This window comes from Nanorana parkeri, unplaced genomic scaffold (assembly GCF_000935625.1).
Source record: "Nanorana parkeri isolate BGI_ZX_2015 unplaced genomic scaffold, ASM93562v1 scaffold21, whole genome shotgun sequence".
NCBI classification, from domain to species: Eukaryota; Metazoa; Chordata; class Amphibia; order Anura; family Dicroglossidae; genus Nanorana; species Nanorana parkeri.
This window is the reverse complement of record NW_017306289.1, coordinates 2,908,901-2,928,212: the sequence shown is the minus strand read 5'-3', so window position 1 is coordinate 2,928,212 and position 19,312 is coordinate 2,908,901. Positions and strand designations below refer to the sequence as shown.

General features: G+C 38.7%; 1 protein-coding gene across 1 annotated transcript in view; it reads left to right on the top strand.

Moving 5' to 3' along the window:
• LONRF2 (LON peptidase N-terminal domain and ring finger 2) overlaps positions 1-19,312 on the top strand; it is a 61,058-nt gene that overhangs the window by 18,842 nt on the left and 22,904 nt on the right. The window contains exons 2-3 of the mRNA XM_018563042.1: positions 13,453-13,571; positions 19,052-19,174. Coding sequence (XP_018418544.1) covers positions 13,453-13,571; positions 19,052-19,174 — 242 coding nt within the window. The remainder of the gene's footprint in view (positions 1-13,452; positions 13,572-19,051; positions 19,175-19,312) is intronic.

Here is a 19,312-nt window from a genome sequence, read left to right as displayed (position 1 = left end):
TTTTTGTACTTAGTATAAAATCTTTTTCTTGAAGTCCATTGAAGGACGCAAGTCGAATCCCTATGTGTTTGTGGCCTTATTAACTGCTTGCTTACAAAACTGAGGCATGATGGTTGGAGGCAGGGTTATACAGGACTGACTTAATGTTTTTTTGTTTGCAAGTGTCCAGACCTCTTGAAGTCAGCAGTATAACCATATGTCCAAGAATATCTACATTCCTGTGTCCCTCTTAATATTTATCAAGCAACAGCTGAGGCTTCTTCATGTTCATTCACTGACTGGAGGAAGTGCAGAGGCTGTAAGTGATTTGGATGGAGGCACAACAGCATGGCAGTTAAAGAACACATATTGCAAAAAGGCAGAATGGACCCACATCACAGGGCTGCCCATAGGAATACTTAAGGAAAAAGTTGTTTATATAAAGGCAATTTTAACTTTGCAGGTCATAAAACCACATGTTTGAGAAGAAAGTCGGCAAAGCCAGGCTGCATATTCTTCTTAGTAAAGGTATTTTTCCACAATGTGTAATTTGCAAAAATCCAATTCAGAATTCAAACACTGTGTACTTTACAAATTCATGTCTGATGCAAAACACAGATGCTTATGTAGGTTGACCCCTGTGCACTTGGTTGATTCCTGTGTCAATCACATAGACCTCCTGATACATGCCATTTTCTCTTGTCACACATACTGCTAAGTTGTAACACTATATAACCAAGAGGAAGCACAGGATTTTCTGAGAGGATTTACAGTGTACAATCCTGTAGTCACTGGACAACCTCTCTCCAATACATTTCTGATTATTTACAATATAGATGTGATATAATATTTAGCTACAGATTTTAAATGTATGAGCACAGCTCTTGGTAATAGAAACCAGGTACACTATGATTAAAACGTTTATTAAAAACTATACATTAATTTTAGCGATAGTAGTATCCCTTTTAAAATGGTCCAAGCTAGCATCTTCCTGCCTTAGCTTCCCGGGGTTGCCTAGCACACAGGCAATGACCCATTATCTGGGATTTCTTATTTTTTTTGCCCCCTCCCCTGACCTCAATGATCCCACCCTCGTCCTCCTCAGATCTATACTTACAGAGGTCTGCTTCTGCTGTTTGTTGCCATCCAGCACTGTAAGTCTCTCCTTCTCTTCTCAAGAATATATACTCTCAGGCTTTGGACTTTGGAAATCTCTGCCACATTATTAAATGTTTTTCTAATTTTTAATTGGTAGGATTCATCTGGATTGATCCAGGTAATAAATCTTCATTAATGGATTTAGGAAGGCTCCCCCTTACACACACACACACACACACCTATGAAGATACATTTGTTTTGTCTTTTTTCCTGACTGACAGTATTATGAAAGTACTATTATACAAAAGGGTGAACTTGAGGGACTTTTTTGTTTTTTCAATGCCACATGGTGCCTCTTGTCAAATGTCAAACTAGTAGACAGCCAGAGGTTGTAATGGCAATGTGAATGCCATGATTCATGATGTGAACTTTAAGAGTTACATGAACAGCTGCTCAGCAGTTGCTTTGTAATATGCAGCTATTTGTTGGAGTCGGAGTCATTTTGAGACTCTTCTAGTCTTGCAGGATCATTATCCCGCACTTAGATCATAATTAAAGCCTACCATAGATTCGCTGATAAAAACATATGTAATTATATGTAAGGGTGGTTACGTCATCCTATAGGGAGAACTTGCTGTGTTGTGTGCGCTTGTTGGAAATACAAAGAATAAATGTAAATGCAGTTAGCTTAATAGGTAATTGGAGAAGCCATGTTTAAGAATTTACAAAGGAATTTTTACCTTCAAAGACTAGACATGAGAGAAAGGTTAACATTTTACTCTGGCATCAAGTACAGTGGTACATTTAAACTTTTGAATTTTATATATTTCTGCATAAATATGACCTCTAATGAGACCTTTTTTCACGCAAGCCCTAAAATCAGATAATGAGAACCGAATTAAACAGCAGTAAAAAAAACAATGCAGCAGACCTCCTTTACCTCGACTATGTCCAAATGTCATGCTTTCTGATTTGGCAAAGCTTCAACGCCTCCTTATTTGATGGGTCTTTCAAGTATAGCAGTACTTTAGTATGTAAATTGTTTTGAATTTCTAAATACTTCTGCATAAATATGATCTCTAATGAGACCTTTTTTCATGGAAGTCCTAAAACTAGATGATGAGAACCCAGTTAAGCGAGAGTCAAAAACAATGCAGACCTCCTTGACATCTGCTATGTCCAAAAGTTGGCCTCTCTGAATTTGCAAAGCTTTGACACCTCCTTATAGTGATGGAGTTTTCTTGTCCTCCCCCTCACACCCATTCTTATTGGCCAAGCAGGCTTCCCTTCATAGTGTGTATGTGTGTAGGGGTGATCTGGTAAACTCCCACACTACCTGGAAGTATGGGAGCATTGCCCTTTCAGAGTGGCCAGCATTCAGACATAGTAGATGTGAACATGAATTGCTACAGGTATGTACAGATGCCTCTAGGTTTCTACACTTGCTGTCTTTTAGCTGCTTTCTTCACTTTCAGTTGACAGATTCACTTTAAGCTTCCTATAGATCAGGTGGTGGTTGAACCTACATGCACAATCCAACTGCCAAAAGATCTTTAAAATGACATGTTTTATGTAAGCATGCATGTTTGACTCATTGAAATTTGCATTTACATGCTTAGAAAGAAGGGAGAGGGTAATTAGTCAGCAAACACTGGCACCATTGTATCTTGGGGAGAGAAGAGCATTAGAGATCAGCTGATAATATCCAACCCAGTAGATTTTTCACCCCAAGAGGGAGTCAGCCAGGGGATGCCTGGTTTAGTCTGGTAGTACTGGTATACTGAAATCTGTCAGCACAGTACAGACAGGGTTAATTATCATAAACATTAGCCTCACCAGCTAATCACCTCACCATCATTTGGCTGCAAAAGTGGTTGTACAGTTGTATGCATAGCTCAACTTCTCTTGTAAAAGTCAGGTTTGGCCCTACCCATCTCTCAAGCTTCTTATTTGGACCCTTAATGTGATGTGTATCCTTACTGACCAACTGGAAGTTCAGGAGGTGTGGACCTAGAGCTACATGTTAATTTAGTTGCCTGTTTTTCTGGATTTACTAGTTAGTTTGACATGCAGCTTTCACTGAGGATAACCTCTGCTTATGCATTTTCTCATCATATGCTCAGTTTTAATTGCCCAGGCTACATTACCCCTTATTTCTGGCCAGCCAAGCCAGTTTTAGCAAGCCATGTACAGTATGCCACATTAGGCTTACTTTTAATACATTTTTAAAATAATGCTAGAATGTACACTATGCACCAGTGTAGTTTGCCTAGAACTCGTGCATTTTTGAAGTTATCTTGCCTGGTGTGATAATTTAGAGAAACAAAATGTTTATTGAAAAGAACTATAGATTCAAAATGTTTTGTGTGAGTACGATCAAGCCTGTTGTTCCAGAATATCTTGTACACAAGAAATGAGATGTGTTTCGTTATACACTGAGTGGCCAGATTATTATGACCACCCCATCAGTACTTCGTTGGGCCACGAGATGACTTTGTTGGGCCGCCTCGTGACTCCATGAGATGTTGAAAGGTGATGCGAGGAATCTGACACTGCACTGTTGGCCTTCTGTTGTCTTGTACCAGTCTTGCCACTCTCCGTTCTGCCCTAACATTGACTAGTCGCTGACGGCCACAATACGCACGTTCAGACCCAGATTTTCGGCTGACAATCCAGTCTTTAACACTTTAGCAACAGCTGCTCTTGAACATTTAACGAATTCTGCTGTTTTGCTGATACTCGTGCCATGGCTCCGATCACCAACAATCATCCCACGTTCAAAGGCTGTTAAATTGCGTTGTTTACCCATATCTTCAGAAAAAATCACTTCTACTGTCGTGGTAAACAACCTGCTTCCCTATTTAAAATGGTCTGGCCCTCTAGCAACTTCAGCGCCTAATTATAGCTAATTTGCCTACAAACGTCACGTGGTCATAATAATCTGGCCACTCAGTGTATACACAGATCAGCCATAACATTATGATCACCATCCACTAGACCACTGATGGTAAGCTGTGCTATCTGGCACTAAGCTGTCGGTAGCAGATCCTATAAGTCCTGTAAGTTGCGAGATAGCAAGTCAATAGCACAAACTTGTTGTTTTGTTTCTCAAACCATTCTTGAACCATTTTTGCAGTGTGGCAGGGCGCATTATCCTGCTGAAAGAGGCCACACCATCAGGGAATACCGTTTCTATGAAGGGGTGTCCTTGGTCAGCAACAATATTTAGGTAGGTGGTACGTGTCAAGGTAACATCCACATGAATGGCAGGCCCCAAGGTTTCCCAGCAAAATTTTGCCCAAAGCATCACACTGCCCTTCTTGGCTCGCATCTTCCCATATAGCATCCTGGTGCCAAATTTTCTCCAGAGAAAACATGATTCATCAGACCAGGCCACTTCTTCCATTGCTCTGTGGTTCAGTTCTGATGCTCACGTGCCCATTGTAGGTGCTGTTGGTAGTGGACATGGGCCAGGATGGGCACCCTGACCGGTCTGCGTAGCCCCATACGCAACAAACTGTGATGCACTGTGTTTTCAGACGCCTTTTTATCAGAACCAGCATTACCCTTTTCAGCAATTTGAGCTACAGTAGCTCTTTGTTGTATCAGACTGTCATCTTCATCCACGCTCGATGATCTAGTGAATTAGTGAACTTTTTCAGTCAGTGACTCGCAAGACAGGAAAGCAATGTTCAGAATGGAAGCCCTGGATAGAGTTGCCACCTGTCCAGGATTCACCCGGACAGTCCAGGTTTTGAATGCTGTGTCCAGGTTTCATGCCAGCAGAAACGCAGATGCAAGATGTCAGGCAGACAGGGGCAACCAAAATTAAGATTGGAGCTACTGGCTACCCACTGAAAATAGTCTCAACGGTGATATTTACATATGAATAAGCCATGAATCATTTTCCCAAGAAAAAAATGTTAGCGCGTTGCTAGAGTGTTCGGGTTTTGCTTGAAAAAAAGGTGGTAACCCTAGCCCTGGAGCTTTTTGTAGCAAGGTCAGCAGTTGAAGCTCCCATACCTATTTTCTCACAGGTTACATCACGGGTCAGCTAGTTAACTGGATTGGATAAATGATGAATCATGCCTGTAGGCCTAAATAGACTATATGAATAATCACACCTTTAACCTTGTTTGACTTACGGAACAGCACTGACACTGCAATTCTCTACTGTTGTAAGTTTTTAAACCCTTTTTTGTTTTCTCAAAACTTTGCTCTTACCCACCTAAGCATGACCATATGTTTTAATATTACATATCTAAAAATGATTAGGTAGGCCAAGTGTAACTCTTCATATTTTGTACATAATATAGTAGTCGTCACTATTTTACTTTTTGTGCATCTTTGAGTTTGTCTCAGTGTGGATTTTGTACCACCTTCTACAAAGCTTAAAGGAGAACTATGTCATAGGTCGGCTCAGTAGATCGGGAGGTGAGCGAACATATATCGACATTCGCGCCCCGCGCGGGGGGCTGGATCCCCCCCTCCCCGCTCCGATCCGCCAGCGCTGACTGGCGGAACGGACAGGGGAGGAGGCGGGTACAGCTGGCTCTGCCTCTAGATAGGCAGAGCCAGCTGTCAGTCACGCAGCTGGGCGGATCCCGGCACAATTGTCGGGATCCGCTTCAGCTGCGGCATCTCAGTATACCGCGAGCAGCAGCTCGCGGTATACTGCGGCATCTCAGTATACCGCGAGCAGCAGCTCGCGGTATACTGCGGCATCTCAGTATACCGCGAGCTACAGCTCGCGGTATACTGAGCATAGGGTGACGGGAGGACCCTAGTTTGTGTCCTCCTGTTACCCTGAGGAGAACTATGGGGAAAAGCCTTAACCCCATAGGTCTCCTTTTAAAGCGCTCATTCATTGCTATGTATTCCTAACTGTCTATTTTATATCTGGAAAAACCACTTGAAGTAATGTGTGCCCTTTCTTTCTCCCACTCCAGATGATTGTTTGGTGTTCACGTTTTCCCTGGAAACGTGAATTCTTTTTCTCCTGCTGTTCCATCTGCTGCACGTGTCCTCACAATAGGAGAGCCAGCTCAGCCCTGTTGCCTAGATACAGCCTCTTAAGAGTCTTAGTCATTGGTCAGGGCTTTGTCTGAGCTGCCGGGTTGTCAACATTATTGTAATCTAGAATATTGCTTGCCCATGCTCCTCAGCTTACTGTATTGGGAGGGCATGTCTTTTGTTTTTCTTCTTGCGCACTATACAGTGGGGTTTATCTAGAAAGTGAGAATGGCTTCATGTCATGCGTTGTGGCGTACAGTCATATGCTTGCTGCTTAATGTGCTCCATGTGACCGTCATCCCTTGTACTGTATATATATTTTTTTCTTCTGAACAATCTTGCTACATTCATAGCAGATGGCTGTGTCTCCCTACATGAAATAGGGAATGCATTTTTTGCCATGTGTGCAAAACCAAGCTGTGATTTCCATCATTATTTTAATCCTTGATGGTCATTGACCAGTGGTGAAAAAGGATGTGTGATGTGCAGTAACTTTTAGCAATGAAGCTGGCCTAGCTATAAGCAGTTAAACAGTTAGTACTCCAAATTAATGAACTACACATTGCTAATAATTGCTACTGCTTTGTGGTTGTCTATTTTTTCTGTGCAGTCTATAAAATAAAATTAAAAAATTAAATAAACCCTCCCAGTATATTTACCATACATTTAGGCCTAATTTACACTACTACACAATGGTTATATTAATTCGTACCAAAAAGATTATTTACACCTATACCTTTTTTTGTTCAAGCCTGCAAGATGATTTCCATCCAGTCTTCTTTTTTTTTTTTATCAAAGGTGTAACGTAATAACATGTTTTTGCCTTTAGTCTAGTTTTGCTTCTGAATCCAGAACAAACATAGATCTGCTCAGGTGAAACTGTAGGAATTGACCCACTGTGCACCGACACAGTATGACTTCTAGAGGGATCAGTCCAACACTTCAGTCAGTCAAAGTGAGACTAAACGGAAGCTGCTACTGTTGTGCTGCCTGTTTTTTTTAAATCTTTTGGAATCCTTTGGAATTAAATAAAGATTTGTAGACTTACAAAACAAAGAATGCAAACTTAGAAAGATAAAACGAAGATAAAATTGACCCAAAACTATTAAGGGTACCCTTAAAAAAGTAATGTACTTTTGGATGCAAAATGCTTTATATGCATTCCAACATTACCATTCTTGGCAAATAACACAGTCGTTCTCAGATGTAGAGGGGACTAGCCAGCACAGCTTGTCCTGGTTTCATGTTTACTAGCCAGCAGTCTGTTATGTCTACCATGTCCTGCAATGACTTTGAGTTCAGCTGGAGGAACCAGTGAGAACTACATGGGACACAGGAGATCTGTTTTCCAGCTAACTTTGGTGGATGATTTCAGAGGATCAGAGCAGTGTTGAGGTGGTGAGGGCAGTAAAAAAGTGTGAGTGTTTACCTCCTTCTGTTACAGGTAACACTGGTTTTAATATTTTTCTTTTTATAACAGGGACTTTTTAAAAGCCTATTCACAGTGTATCTTGTATGTTACTATGCAAACTGATGCGTGTTTTCATGCATTTTGATGTGCACCGGTAACATGCTTTGTATATGCGTTTGGTGCACATCCAATTAACTTCTAAGCTATTGAAACAGTAAACAAAGCATCTGACCCATTAGCACTCCACACTATTTGTATTTATGCAAAAAGCATATATGTATACACTATGCAAAAGCATTGCCACTTTCTTCAGTAACAGTCAAAAACAATCAATTAACAATTAAATTGTTAATTTAGTGCTAGCTAAGCTTTTCTGTCTGGCTTTTGGAAAGAACGATCTCTTAAACAAGAATACATTTCAGTGGTTTTTTTTCTGTGATAACGTTGTTACAGTTTAAGTGTATAATAAATAATTTACATTATTTACCTGGCCCACAAAGGAGAGGTGAAGGTCAGTCAAGTTCTTACTGTGACTCAATGTTGAGGTAATTGAAGGTGGGAACGGGTACATGTTCTCCTGCAGGTTGTGATTTGTTCTGAATAATGAGAAATATGTAACTTTAATGTGCGTACGTGAGAAAACAGAGCTTTGTACTAGGACAGAACAGGCTGATGAGTCAAAAATCAACACATATGAGCTATGCAAGATTTTCAGAGGTAGATTATTGCTGTAATGTTCTTAGAATGTTCTAAAGAAGAAAACTGTACAGGCAGTCCCAGGGTTACATACAAGATAGGGACTGTAGGTTTGTACTTAAGTTGAATTTGTATGTAAGTCGGAACAGGTAAATTTTTTAAGTGTAACTCCAGCCAAAAATTTTTTTTTTAGTTTTGGATAGCATAGGGAAGTGTCACGTGTGTTTTGCTGTCTGTTCCTGTTGTTCAGAAGATTATAATATAATAAAAAAAATGTTTTATTTAATGACACACCAAAAAAAGATTTTTTCTATTTTTAATTTTATAAACTTTATTATTTTTTATTTGTTTGCATTTTAAATTTGTCTTTTTTTTTACTTTTTTTGTCTTTTTCATTAAATTTTTTAAAACTTTGTATTTTATTTTAATGCTCTGAGCAATAGCCAGCCTGCTATTGGCTATTTTAAATTGCGATAGCCAATAGCAGGCTGGCTATTGCATCTGCCTGCTGTCAATCAGCAGAGGAGGGGCCTGAAGGAGAAAGTTCTCTATCAGGTCCTCCCATGCTGATTGACAGCAGTCAATGGGCGGGTGCAATAGCCAGCTTGCTATTGGCTATTGCATTTGACAATATCCAATACCAGGCTGGGTATGGCTCCCAGCCTGCAGATGAAGAGGAGGCTGGGGGCGGGGCAGAGGAGCCGTGGCCGGACGGGGGAGCGGAGGATCGGCCGTAACGGGGAAGAGAAGCCGACGGACCAGGGGGAAGAGGAGGCCAGGACAGCAGCAGAGGTAGTGGTGAAGTATGGTACTGGAGTGCTCCCGGTCACTGCGCTGGCCGGAGGGAGTCCCCTGTCACCCCCTTAATACAGTATGTCCCTGCAGGCTGATACCATCTCTCCTGCTCTTTAACTTCCCCCTCACATGCTACCACCAAACTAGGTCTTATTTTCGGGGTAGGTCTTATATTACAGGAATCTTGAAAAATAGTGCTAGGTCTTACTTTCGGGGGAGGTCTTATTTTCGGGGAAACAGGGTAATTAAATAAAAGGTAAATACGTGGAATAAAAAAGCCACATTATAGTACTACAAAAAGAGCCACATTATAGTAATACAAAAGAGGATAATGTTTTGTGGTATTTTTTAGGAGAAGCAGAAAATCGGGGGCCCATTCTGACAAAATTTCCAGATAATTAATAAAGCTTTTGTATGTTTTAATTTCAGTTACAGTACATATAGATATACAATTCTCCACTTCTAACATGAATGAGTTAAATGATCCGTAGTACAGGGCTACATATCATGTACTACGGATCATTTAACCCATTCATATTAGCAGGGGATAATTGTAAATCTATTGTTCAGTGCATTCTATATGTAGTATATAGTACATGTACATATAGAGTGCCTGCAACAATACATTTACAATTATCCTCTGCTAACATGAATGGGTTAAATGATCCCTAGTACAGGGCTACATACAGATCATTTAATCCATTCATGGTATTATGTATTGTCTGCACTGTATTAGCAGTATATACTGTATATGTAACACATATACAGTATATACTGCTAATGCAGTGCAAACAATACATAATTGCTTAATAAATATCCCCCCCCCCAAATCTGTTGTCAAAATGCCCTGTATCGGGCCCGATTCCGATGCTAGCATCGGTATCGGGACATCCCTACCACAGACCATTCAATTAACCAAAATATTTCAATAAGATTATATGTGCACTTAACAAATTTGATGCATATTATTTACAGTCTCCTCTTACAGGCAAAAAGATCCAGAAGTCCTAAACCTCTGCTGCTGGGCGCTGCCATCTTGTATGTGATGTTGGCAGCCCCAGCTGACTTAGAGTTTTCAGTCAAGTGACACTCTCTAATGCTCCCCTACATTCTTTCAGCTGCATTTACATAAAAGTCATACTTCCCAACTTTCTGAGATAAGAAAGAGGGACACCTTCCAGCACAATGTATTTAGGCAGTGGACATGCCCACATTTATGTGGACCATTAGGAATTTCTGCTAAAAATGATTGGTCAAACCCAGAATTGTTTATTTCCTTTATACTGGCATTTTGTATTAGCAAACAAGATAATAAGGAAATAAGATGAAGGTTTTAATGCAGAATAACACTTTTGGTAGTTAAATATTACCTTTTTATAGATATATGTACATCAGTTTAAAAAGAGGGTCAATAGAGTGGGAAAGCAGAACAGATGGATTTGGTTCCAAATGAGGGATGGTTAGGAGGTATGAAAAGGTTGTGTAGGGAGGTAAAGGGGGAGTTGAGAACTTTGACCAGTGCAAAGAGTAGTTAAGACACTCCTAGAAGAAGAGAGGGCTATGATGTGCAAGGAGGTAGGGAAACTGTGCTAGGGAGTTGACTAATTGCAACTGACAAATTTTCTAGCAAGTTAAAAGGCACATTGCAAGTGACTATGATATAATTTATGGAAGAAAAAAAACACCAAGTTATAATTGAAAATACTTTTATTTGCTTTTACCTGCAATTTGTTAAGTTGGAGATTGGTTCTCTTTATAAATCCTTAAAACAATAGCGTTTTTGCATAAACCATATTGATTGTTTTTCTGCAGTTTTCTAAACTGTTTTATAATTTTTATTTTCTATTTTTATAAAACTGTTTTTCTAAAGAGAAAGCACAGTAGAAGCAGTTTGCCTTCAGACTCTTTCACTGGAAGTCTGTACACCTCAAATAGGGAGATAGACAAGGTACTCATCTTTCTCTTTCAGCTTGAGCTACAGAGTTATAAAAACAGACATTTTAATGCAAAACAACTGCACTAGTTCATTTTTGTCCTGAAAAAATTCACATTTTATTTTTTTTACTCCTGACCATAATAACATGATTTTCAAAACTGCTATCCATTTCTTTTAAACCAAATAGCGTGTACATGAACCATAACACTTGACAGGGGGATTCATTTGATTGGGGAGGGGGAGATATACCTGTGATATAACCTGGTTAAATCTGCAATTCAAACTGTTCCTTATATAGATTATCAGTGCTGGCTGTGTGATTTCTTAAATTTTTTTGGTTTCAGTAAAAAAAAAAAAAAAATTATATATATTTATTTATGCTACTTCTGTGCCACCTTAAAAGCATTCCGTACTGCATATGACCAATTTCCTTTTAAACATGTTGTCCTCTTGTAAAGTGAAAGCAGGCCTAATTATTGTTTGGCATCTATGTGGAATCATGCTGTTGCTAGTGTACCTAGTTCAGAGTGTTCTAAATATAGGGCAGCCCTGGCTGGAGAGCCCATTGATTATAAAGAATAGCTGCATTTTTCGCCTTCTGTCTCATAATAGGGTATACGTTGTACTGTATAAAATACTAATAACATCGAATAATTAAAAAAAATAATAGGGAATCGTGAGTTTATTTTTAGTTGGACTAAGAGTGAGACTGGGAAATGTGGAACAACTCTTCTTAAACATCCATAGTAATGCTACTCTCTTGATTTATTTATTTTTTTGGGTGGATTTCATGTGTAGAAGGGTATGCCATGCTTTAGCACTTTAAAGTTAAACTCCAGGCAAATAATGCAGACACAGATAATGCAGCTTTGCATTAATTAGTTCATCATTAAACATATTTTTTTAAATGCAGGAAGTGTAAGTACCTGTATTTGACCTGGTATCAAACTCTTGTACAGTAGACCCTGTGCTGCAGAGCTCATCGTGGGGAGGGAGAAGCAGCACAAGAAGCCAGTGAGTTTTGCTGCAGTGCAAAGAACATGCTTATACAGCAGGAGGTGAGAACAGTGTGACAAAGATAAGCTGTTTAGTCTGCTGCTTCTCCTTTCAGTGTATGGTTACAAGCTGGGGAAGGGACAAGACCTGTACAGACGTGAGCAAATTTGTTGGTACCCTTACAGCTCATTGTACCAATGCTTTATTCTTACTGAAAAGTGATACAATTAATAGTGTTTGTTTCCTGTATACCTGCATGCCTTTGGTACGTCATGGATTAAAGCAAAATATTGTGAAAAGAGATATGTTTTTGCTTATTCTACCAAGATATTCTAAAATGGCCTGGACAGTTTTGTTGGTACCCATAGAAAAGATAAAAAATTGGATCATAATTATATTTCAAAATAACTGTTTTCTGTAGTTAGTATCACATGTGTCTTCAATCTTGTAACAAGTCAGTCAGCCTATTTAAATAGGGAAAAACTAATCACTCTGCTATTTAGTACCATTGCGTACACCACACTGAACATGGACTAGAGAAAGCACATGAGAGAGTTGTTTGAGGAGATCAGAAAGAAAATGATAGAGCAGCATGCTTCAAGCAGCTTGATGTTCCTGTGACTATAGTTTCAAATATTAGGAAGTTTAAGGTCCATAGGAGTATAGCCAACTTCCCTGGATGTGGTCGCAAGAGAAAAATTGATTAAACAGAAGAAAGTGCAAATGCTCGACAAAGCCAAGGAAAACTTGTAATGGGATAAACGTTGAACTCCAAAGTCAAGGTACATCAGTGTCTGCTGGCACCAAAAGTTGCTTTTGAGGGACAGTGTGCTCAAAGCAAGACGATATGGGAGGATGAAAAAGCTAAAAAAAGCCAGACTGTCATTTGCTAAAATGTGTATTGACAATCCACAATGCTTCTAGGAGAATGTTCTTTGGATAGATAAGATAGATTGTAACTGTTACTGAACGGCAGCAGATATAAATCAGGTTTTCTCCCCTGCCAGGCAGGATAGTGCTGTATTGATAGAACTGTGTGAACTTGACGGGTAGAAATACAAATTCTTTGGAAAGTAAAATGGTACCCTATGTATTTCATCTGCGTATTTAGCTTTTTGCCTTAAGGTCAGCTTTAGGGCAGTTATTAAAATCTAGTAGGACAGATTGGTGATCTATTTTTCACCTCAACATGATATTTCAGTAACAAGCAGGGCGTAAAAATGATATACATAGTATAACCTACCTATCCAAGTAAACCTGGATACAAGGTTAGTTGGTGTTGGGACTACTGTTTATCCTATTATGTGTTGTGCCATATCATTAAGTATGTTTATATTCTTTACTTAAAACATGTATTTTTGAAATATACTTGGGATGAATTGTAAATTTAGACTGGATGTGGGAATGTTAACCATTAGTGGAGATTTGCATTTTAATATGCCTTTTTTTTTTACATGGTTTGAATGTGTTCTTGAGTAGCAAAAGTTTAACTTTCATTTCTTTTTTTTTCTTTTTTTTTCAACAATAGCCCCCGAAGATTCCTTGCTTATAGTACAGAGAGCAGAGCTCTACACAACCATGAAGAATTTCAAGCAAGCTTTTAATGATGTGGATGGTGTCTGCAGAAAACAACCTCTCTGGCCTAAGGTAAAATTGGGAGCTCAAAAAGAAAAGCATATATACTTTTATTTAGGCATGTATAAGCCTTTTGCTGAACTGAAGATTTCCACAAACTTACAAATGGAGAGTATTCACTTATTTACACCCATCAATTTATTAACTACGTAAAAGCTGTAGAATGTTTGAAGCCCAATCTTTATAAATCGGCTATATTGCAGAGAACTGGCTAAAACAACTATAACAACCATCCTATTTATGCAGGCAGCTCTCAGATGAGGACTGGGATTCTGAACAACCCTCAGCTCTGTTGTGCAAGTTAAGGATCTGTAGGCTGTAAAATTTATATTTTTTCCTCAAGTGGTAAGTGGAACAAGTGGAAAGAGTTGAGGGCCATTCACACCTATATCTGTGTTTTCGCCTAGTACGTTGCCACCCATTTTCAATAGCCCCCCCAACCCTCGTCCACATGCTACGGCACCTGCCTCATTATTTTAATTATTTCTAGAATTTTTTAAATATTGCTACAAAATAATATTACATTTTTCCAGAAAAGCTTTTAGACCTAAAGGTAGGGCAACCCTAGAGAGGAGAAAGGGGAAAGTTGGGAGCTGTGTCCACAAGAATACTCAATAAATCTCAATAAACTCCAATTCTAAACTTTATGAACTAGCAACATATGTTTGTTTTGTTTCCTAATTTAGCAAGCTGCTACATTGATCAGCTAACCACATTGAACATGCTAATATAGCTTAGACCCTTCCAAACCACAGTACCTATAGTAACATTCCTCAGCATAATGCCCTGACACATTAATAAACATCGTCTCTCAAACCTGGCTGCCACTGAGGGTTCCAGTCTCCATGATTAGGAACCAATCAGAGTGGTTCCCAATCATGTAATCAATATGTAGGCTATGACATACTGATCATTTGCAGGCTAAAGTGTGCATCTGTTTATTACTGTAATTTTCAGATACAATTACAGTATAAAAAATATACTATAAAATAGAAATAAAATGTAATACACTTTTAATTTTTTTTTGTACATGTCTCAGCTTACAATGGGAAAAACAGAGCTGGGTTGTTAATAAAAGCCTTATGTCATTTAGTCATAGTTTTTTTTTTTTTCAAGTTAACTGATGCATGCTAATGTTGCTATAGTTTACCTGGGCATCTAGGCTACATTTATTTCTGGGCACAAAAAGGTTAAACATTGTTGGACCTGTAGTGATATTTAATTATTATTGTAAGTTTCTTTTTATTATAAGGTATTTTTTTTATCTTTATAGTTGAAGTATGCAAAAAATTTGACAATATTATTATAATGATTTTATAGAATGGCTGAAACAAATGAAATTTGGTGCCTTCCTGAATTATGCTAAACCACTATAGCTCCCCTGATAATAATACTAATAATACCCATAACACAAGTGCAAAAAGAAGCAAAGGTCTTATTTATTTAGGTTCATTAACACTAGGTAACATTAGATTCACAGCCTGCCCTTTTGATGTTTAGATGATGGACAGCCATCAAGGTATTATCTCCCCAGCACTGCAGGACACCTTGAGGGTGTTTCTGATGCAAATATAACCCCCAAAAAACACAGGGTGCCATGCGTAGAATCCTTTCCAGGAGATAGGATCTTAATTTATGACCCCTCTGTCTGAATAGGATAAATAGATAGATAGATAGATAATATTTAAAATGTTGTGAAGTCCAAAAATGGCTGTGAGTGCTGCACATTTTTTGCTGATGTATGCAATATCCAGTTGTGTGAAAAAGTGTTGGCCCCCTTCCTGATTTTTCATTGTTTTGCACGTTTGTCACACTTTAATCTTTCAGATAATCAAACAAATTTAAATATTAGTCAAAGATATTATTAAGGGAAAACAAAATCCAAACCCACATGGCGCTGTGTGAAAAAGTGTTTGCCCCCCCTGTTAAAGCATACTGGTTTATCACACCTGAGTTCAATTTCTCTAGCCGCACCCAGACCTGATTACTGCCACACCTGTTCACAATCAAGAAATCACTTAAATAAGACTTGACTGACAAAGTGAAGTAGACTAAAAGATCCTCAAAAGCTACACATCGTGCCGAGATCCAAAGATAGTTGAAGTATGCAAAAAATTTGACAATATTATTATAATGATTTTATAGAATGGCTGAAACAAATGAAATTTGGTGCCTTCCTGAATTATGCTAAACCACTATAGCTCCCCTGATAATAATACTAATAATACCCATAACACAAGTGCAAAAAGAAGCAAAGGTCTTATTTATTTAGGTTCATTAACACTAGGTAACATTAGATTCACAGCCTGCCCTTTTGATGTTTAGATGATGGACAGCCATCAAGGTATTATCTCCCCAGCACTGCAGGACACCTTGAGGGTGTTTCTGATGCAAATATAACCCCCAAAAAACACAGGGTGCCATGCGTAGAATCCTTTCCAGGAGATAGGATCTTAATTTATGACCCCTCTGTCTGAATAGGATAAATAGATAGATAGATAGATAATATTTAAAATGTTGTGAAGTCCAAAAATGGCTGTGAGTGCTGCACATTTTTTGCTGATGTATGCAATATCCAGTTGTGTGAAAAAGTGTTGGCCCCCTTCCTGATTTTTCATTGTTTTGCACGTTTGTCACACTTTAATCTTTCAGATAATCAAACAAATTTAAATATTAGTCAAAGATATTATTAAGGGAAAACAAAATCCAAACCCACATGGCGCTGTGTGAAAAAGTGTTTGCCCCCCCTGTTAAAGCATACTGGTTTATCACACCTGAGTTCAATTTCTCTAGCCGCACCCAGACCTGATTACTGCCACACCTGTTCACAATCAAGAAATCACTTAAATAAGACTTGACTGACAAAGTGAAGTAGACTAAAAGATCCTCAAAAGCTACACATCGTGCCGAGATCCAAAGAAATCCAGGAACAAATGAGAAAGAAAGTAATTGAGACCTATCAGTCTGGAAAAGGTTATAAAGCCATTTCTAAAGCTTTGGGACTCCAGTGAACCACAGTGAGAGCCATTATCTACAAATGGCGGAAACATGGAACATTGGTGAACCTTCCCAGGAGTGGGCAGCCAACCAAAATTACCCCAAGAGCTCAGCGACGACTCATCCAAGAGGTCACAAAAGACCACACAACAACATCCAAAGAACTGCAGGCCTCACTTGCCTCAGTTCAGGACAGTGTTCATGAATTTACCATAAGAAAGAGACTGGGTCTGAAGCGAACTTGGGTTCTGCAGCAGGACAATTATCCAAAATACACCAGCGAGTCCACCTCTGAATGGCTGAAGAAAAACAAAATGAAGACTTTGGAGTGGCCTAGTCAAAGTTCTGACCTGAATCCTATTGAGATGCTGTTGCGTGACCTTAAAAAGGCGGTTCATGCTCGAAAACCTTCCAATGTGGCTGAATTACAACAATTCTGCAAAGATGAGTAGACCAAAATTCCTGCACAGTGCTGTAACAGACTCATTGCAAGTTATCGCAAACACTTGATTTCAGTTATTGCTGCTAAGTGTGGCCCAACCAGTTATTAGGTTTAGGGGGCAAACACTTTTTCACACAGGGCTATGTGGGGTTGGATTTTGTTTTCCCTTAATAATAAAAAACCTTCCTTTCAAAACTGCATGTTGTGTTTACTTGTGTTATCTTTGACTAATATTTAAATTTGTTTGATGATCTGAAACATTAAAGTGTGACAAACGTGCAAAACAATGAAAAATCAAGAAGGGGGCCAACACTTTTTCACACAACTGTGTGTGTATATATATATATATATCTCTAGTGTGTCTTCAAGTTAATAAGCCAATTGGTTAATCCTATAATCAGAAGATGTGTTTCTAATGTATAGGATTAGTTCTGGTCCCCAACTAGTGTACATATATATTCATTGTATCTACCTCCCTGTAGTTGTCTGCTATAGTGGCTGGTCCTACTGGTTCCCACCCATGGCTCTGCTCTCTGCTCAGGTTGTAACCAGCACAGTGATTTTACCTTTTTTACAAGGATATATCCAGGTTTGAATAAGCATTTGGTGGACAAAAATCTATATAACTTGTTGCTGTTCAGAAATGTATTTTAAAAAGGTATCTGTGGCCAGCGTTCAGTGTTAACTGTATTCTAACAGACTTGCTCTGATGAAAGTAACAGAAGGGCTGAATTACTTACATTCTGGGAAGCATACATATATATGTAACCTCCAGTAGAGTTTACATGACTAGAAGCCTAGGCATTTGGTCATGTGATCTTTGCTGAATGAAGCTATATAAACAGCTCTTGACGGAACATTGATCAATGTAAGTCTTTTAGCCCTTATAGTACTATTTAAACCCATTTAGACTAATAGAATAGCTTCAAGTTAAAATTAATTATAGTATAGTATATTAGGTACCGAACCACTTAAAACAGTCCAGTTACATATATTTGTGGACTGACTTATGCACATGAAACAAACTTATGTCCAAACTGACTTATGTACATTAAAAATGAAATACTAAAGGCTATGATGTTTGATAAATTGAGCTGCCAAGGGGATCATTTATTGTGACCTATAATACAGCATAGTGCAGTTTAATCCCGGAGGTTTAAAGCAAAACCATACTATTTCTTTTTATGGAAACATTTTACAATTGCAAGTCGTAAATAACAATAATGCATGCACAAACACCTTCAAATTTGTGTTAGCTTTTGTTTTAGCCATTATTTATATAATTCATATGCCAAAAGCTATACCACTAACTGAGGGAGGTGATTAATCATTCCGTAACAGAAAATCCTCTGTAGGAGCAATTGGTCTATTCCTACCCTTATCCTCCTCTTCTGTTGTTTTATCAGTCTCTTGTTACTTGTTTGACTAAATGCAGCTACCAAATGAGAAGGGAGAACATACTTGATGGCATATAGAAGCATAATGGCATACTTAAAGGGAGGTGTAGCAAAGCCTATGACCTCTTAGCTAGGCAATCAGCAGAGATCAGGCCAGTTAGTTACAGAAAATTCTAGGCCCTGATGCTTTGCCTGCACAGCAGCTGGGAAATACCACAATCAGCCATAACATTCTGACCACTGAGAGGTGATGTGAATAAAATTGATTATGTCATTGCAATGGCACATGGAAGTGGGTGTGATATATTAATCAGCAAGTGGGCATTTTGTCCCTGACGTTGATGTGTTAGAAGCAGAAAAAATGGGCAAGTGTAAGGATTGATTTGAGCGAATTTGACAAGGGCCAAATTGTGATGGTTAGACGACTGGATCAGAGCAACTCCAAAATTGCGGGTCTTTTGGGATGTTCCCGGTCTGCAGTGGTCAGGACCTACCAACAGTGGTACAAGGAAGGAAATCTGATGGACTGGCGACAGGGTCATGGGTAGCCAACAAAATATAATTTTCTTTGCCTTAAATGTAATCCTGTGTTCCAGTTTAACAAAAAGATGCTTGGTTAATCACTTTTAAAGCATGTCACGTTGTTGTGTATACAGGGACATTATGTGAAAGCGCAAGCTCTGTCTGGACTGGGAAGGATGGAGGAGTCTTTGAAGGAGTTTCTGTATTGTGTTGCCTTAAATCCTGAATGGAGCTCAGTGAAAACAGAAGCACAAAAGGTATTATTCCATAAATCCTCTCAGATTAGTGTTGTATAAAGACCTATATATGAGTTCTACCACTTGCTATACAAAAAAACTTTCTAGAAATTCCAAGTAATTTTTTGGGGTATGCAATACATTTCAAATCCTCCTCTT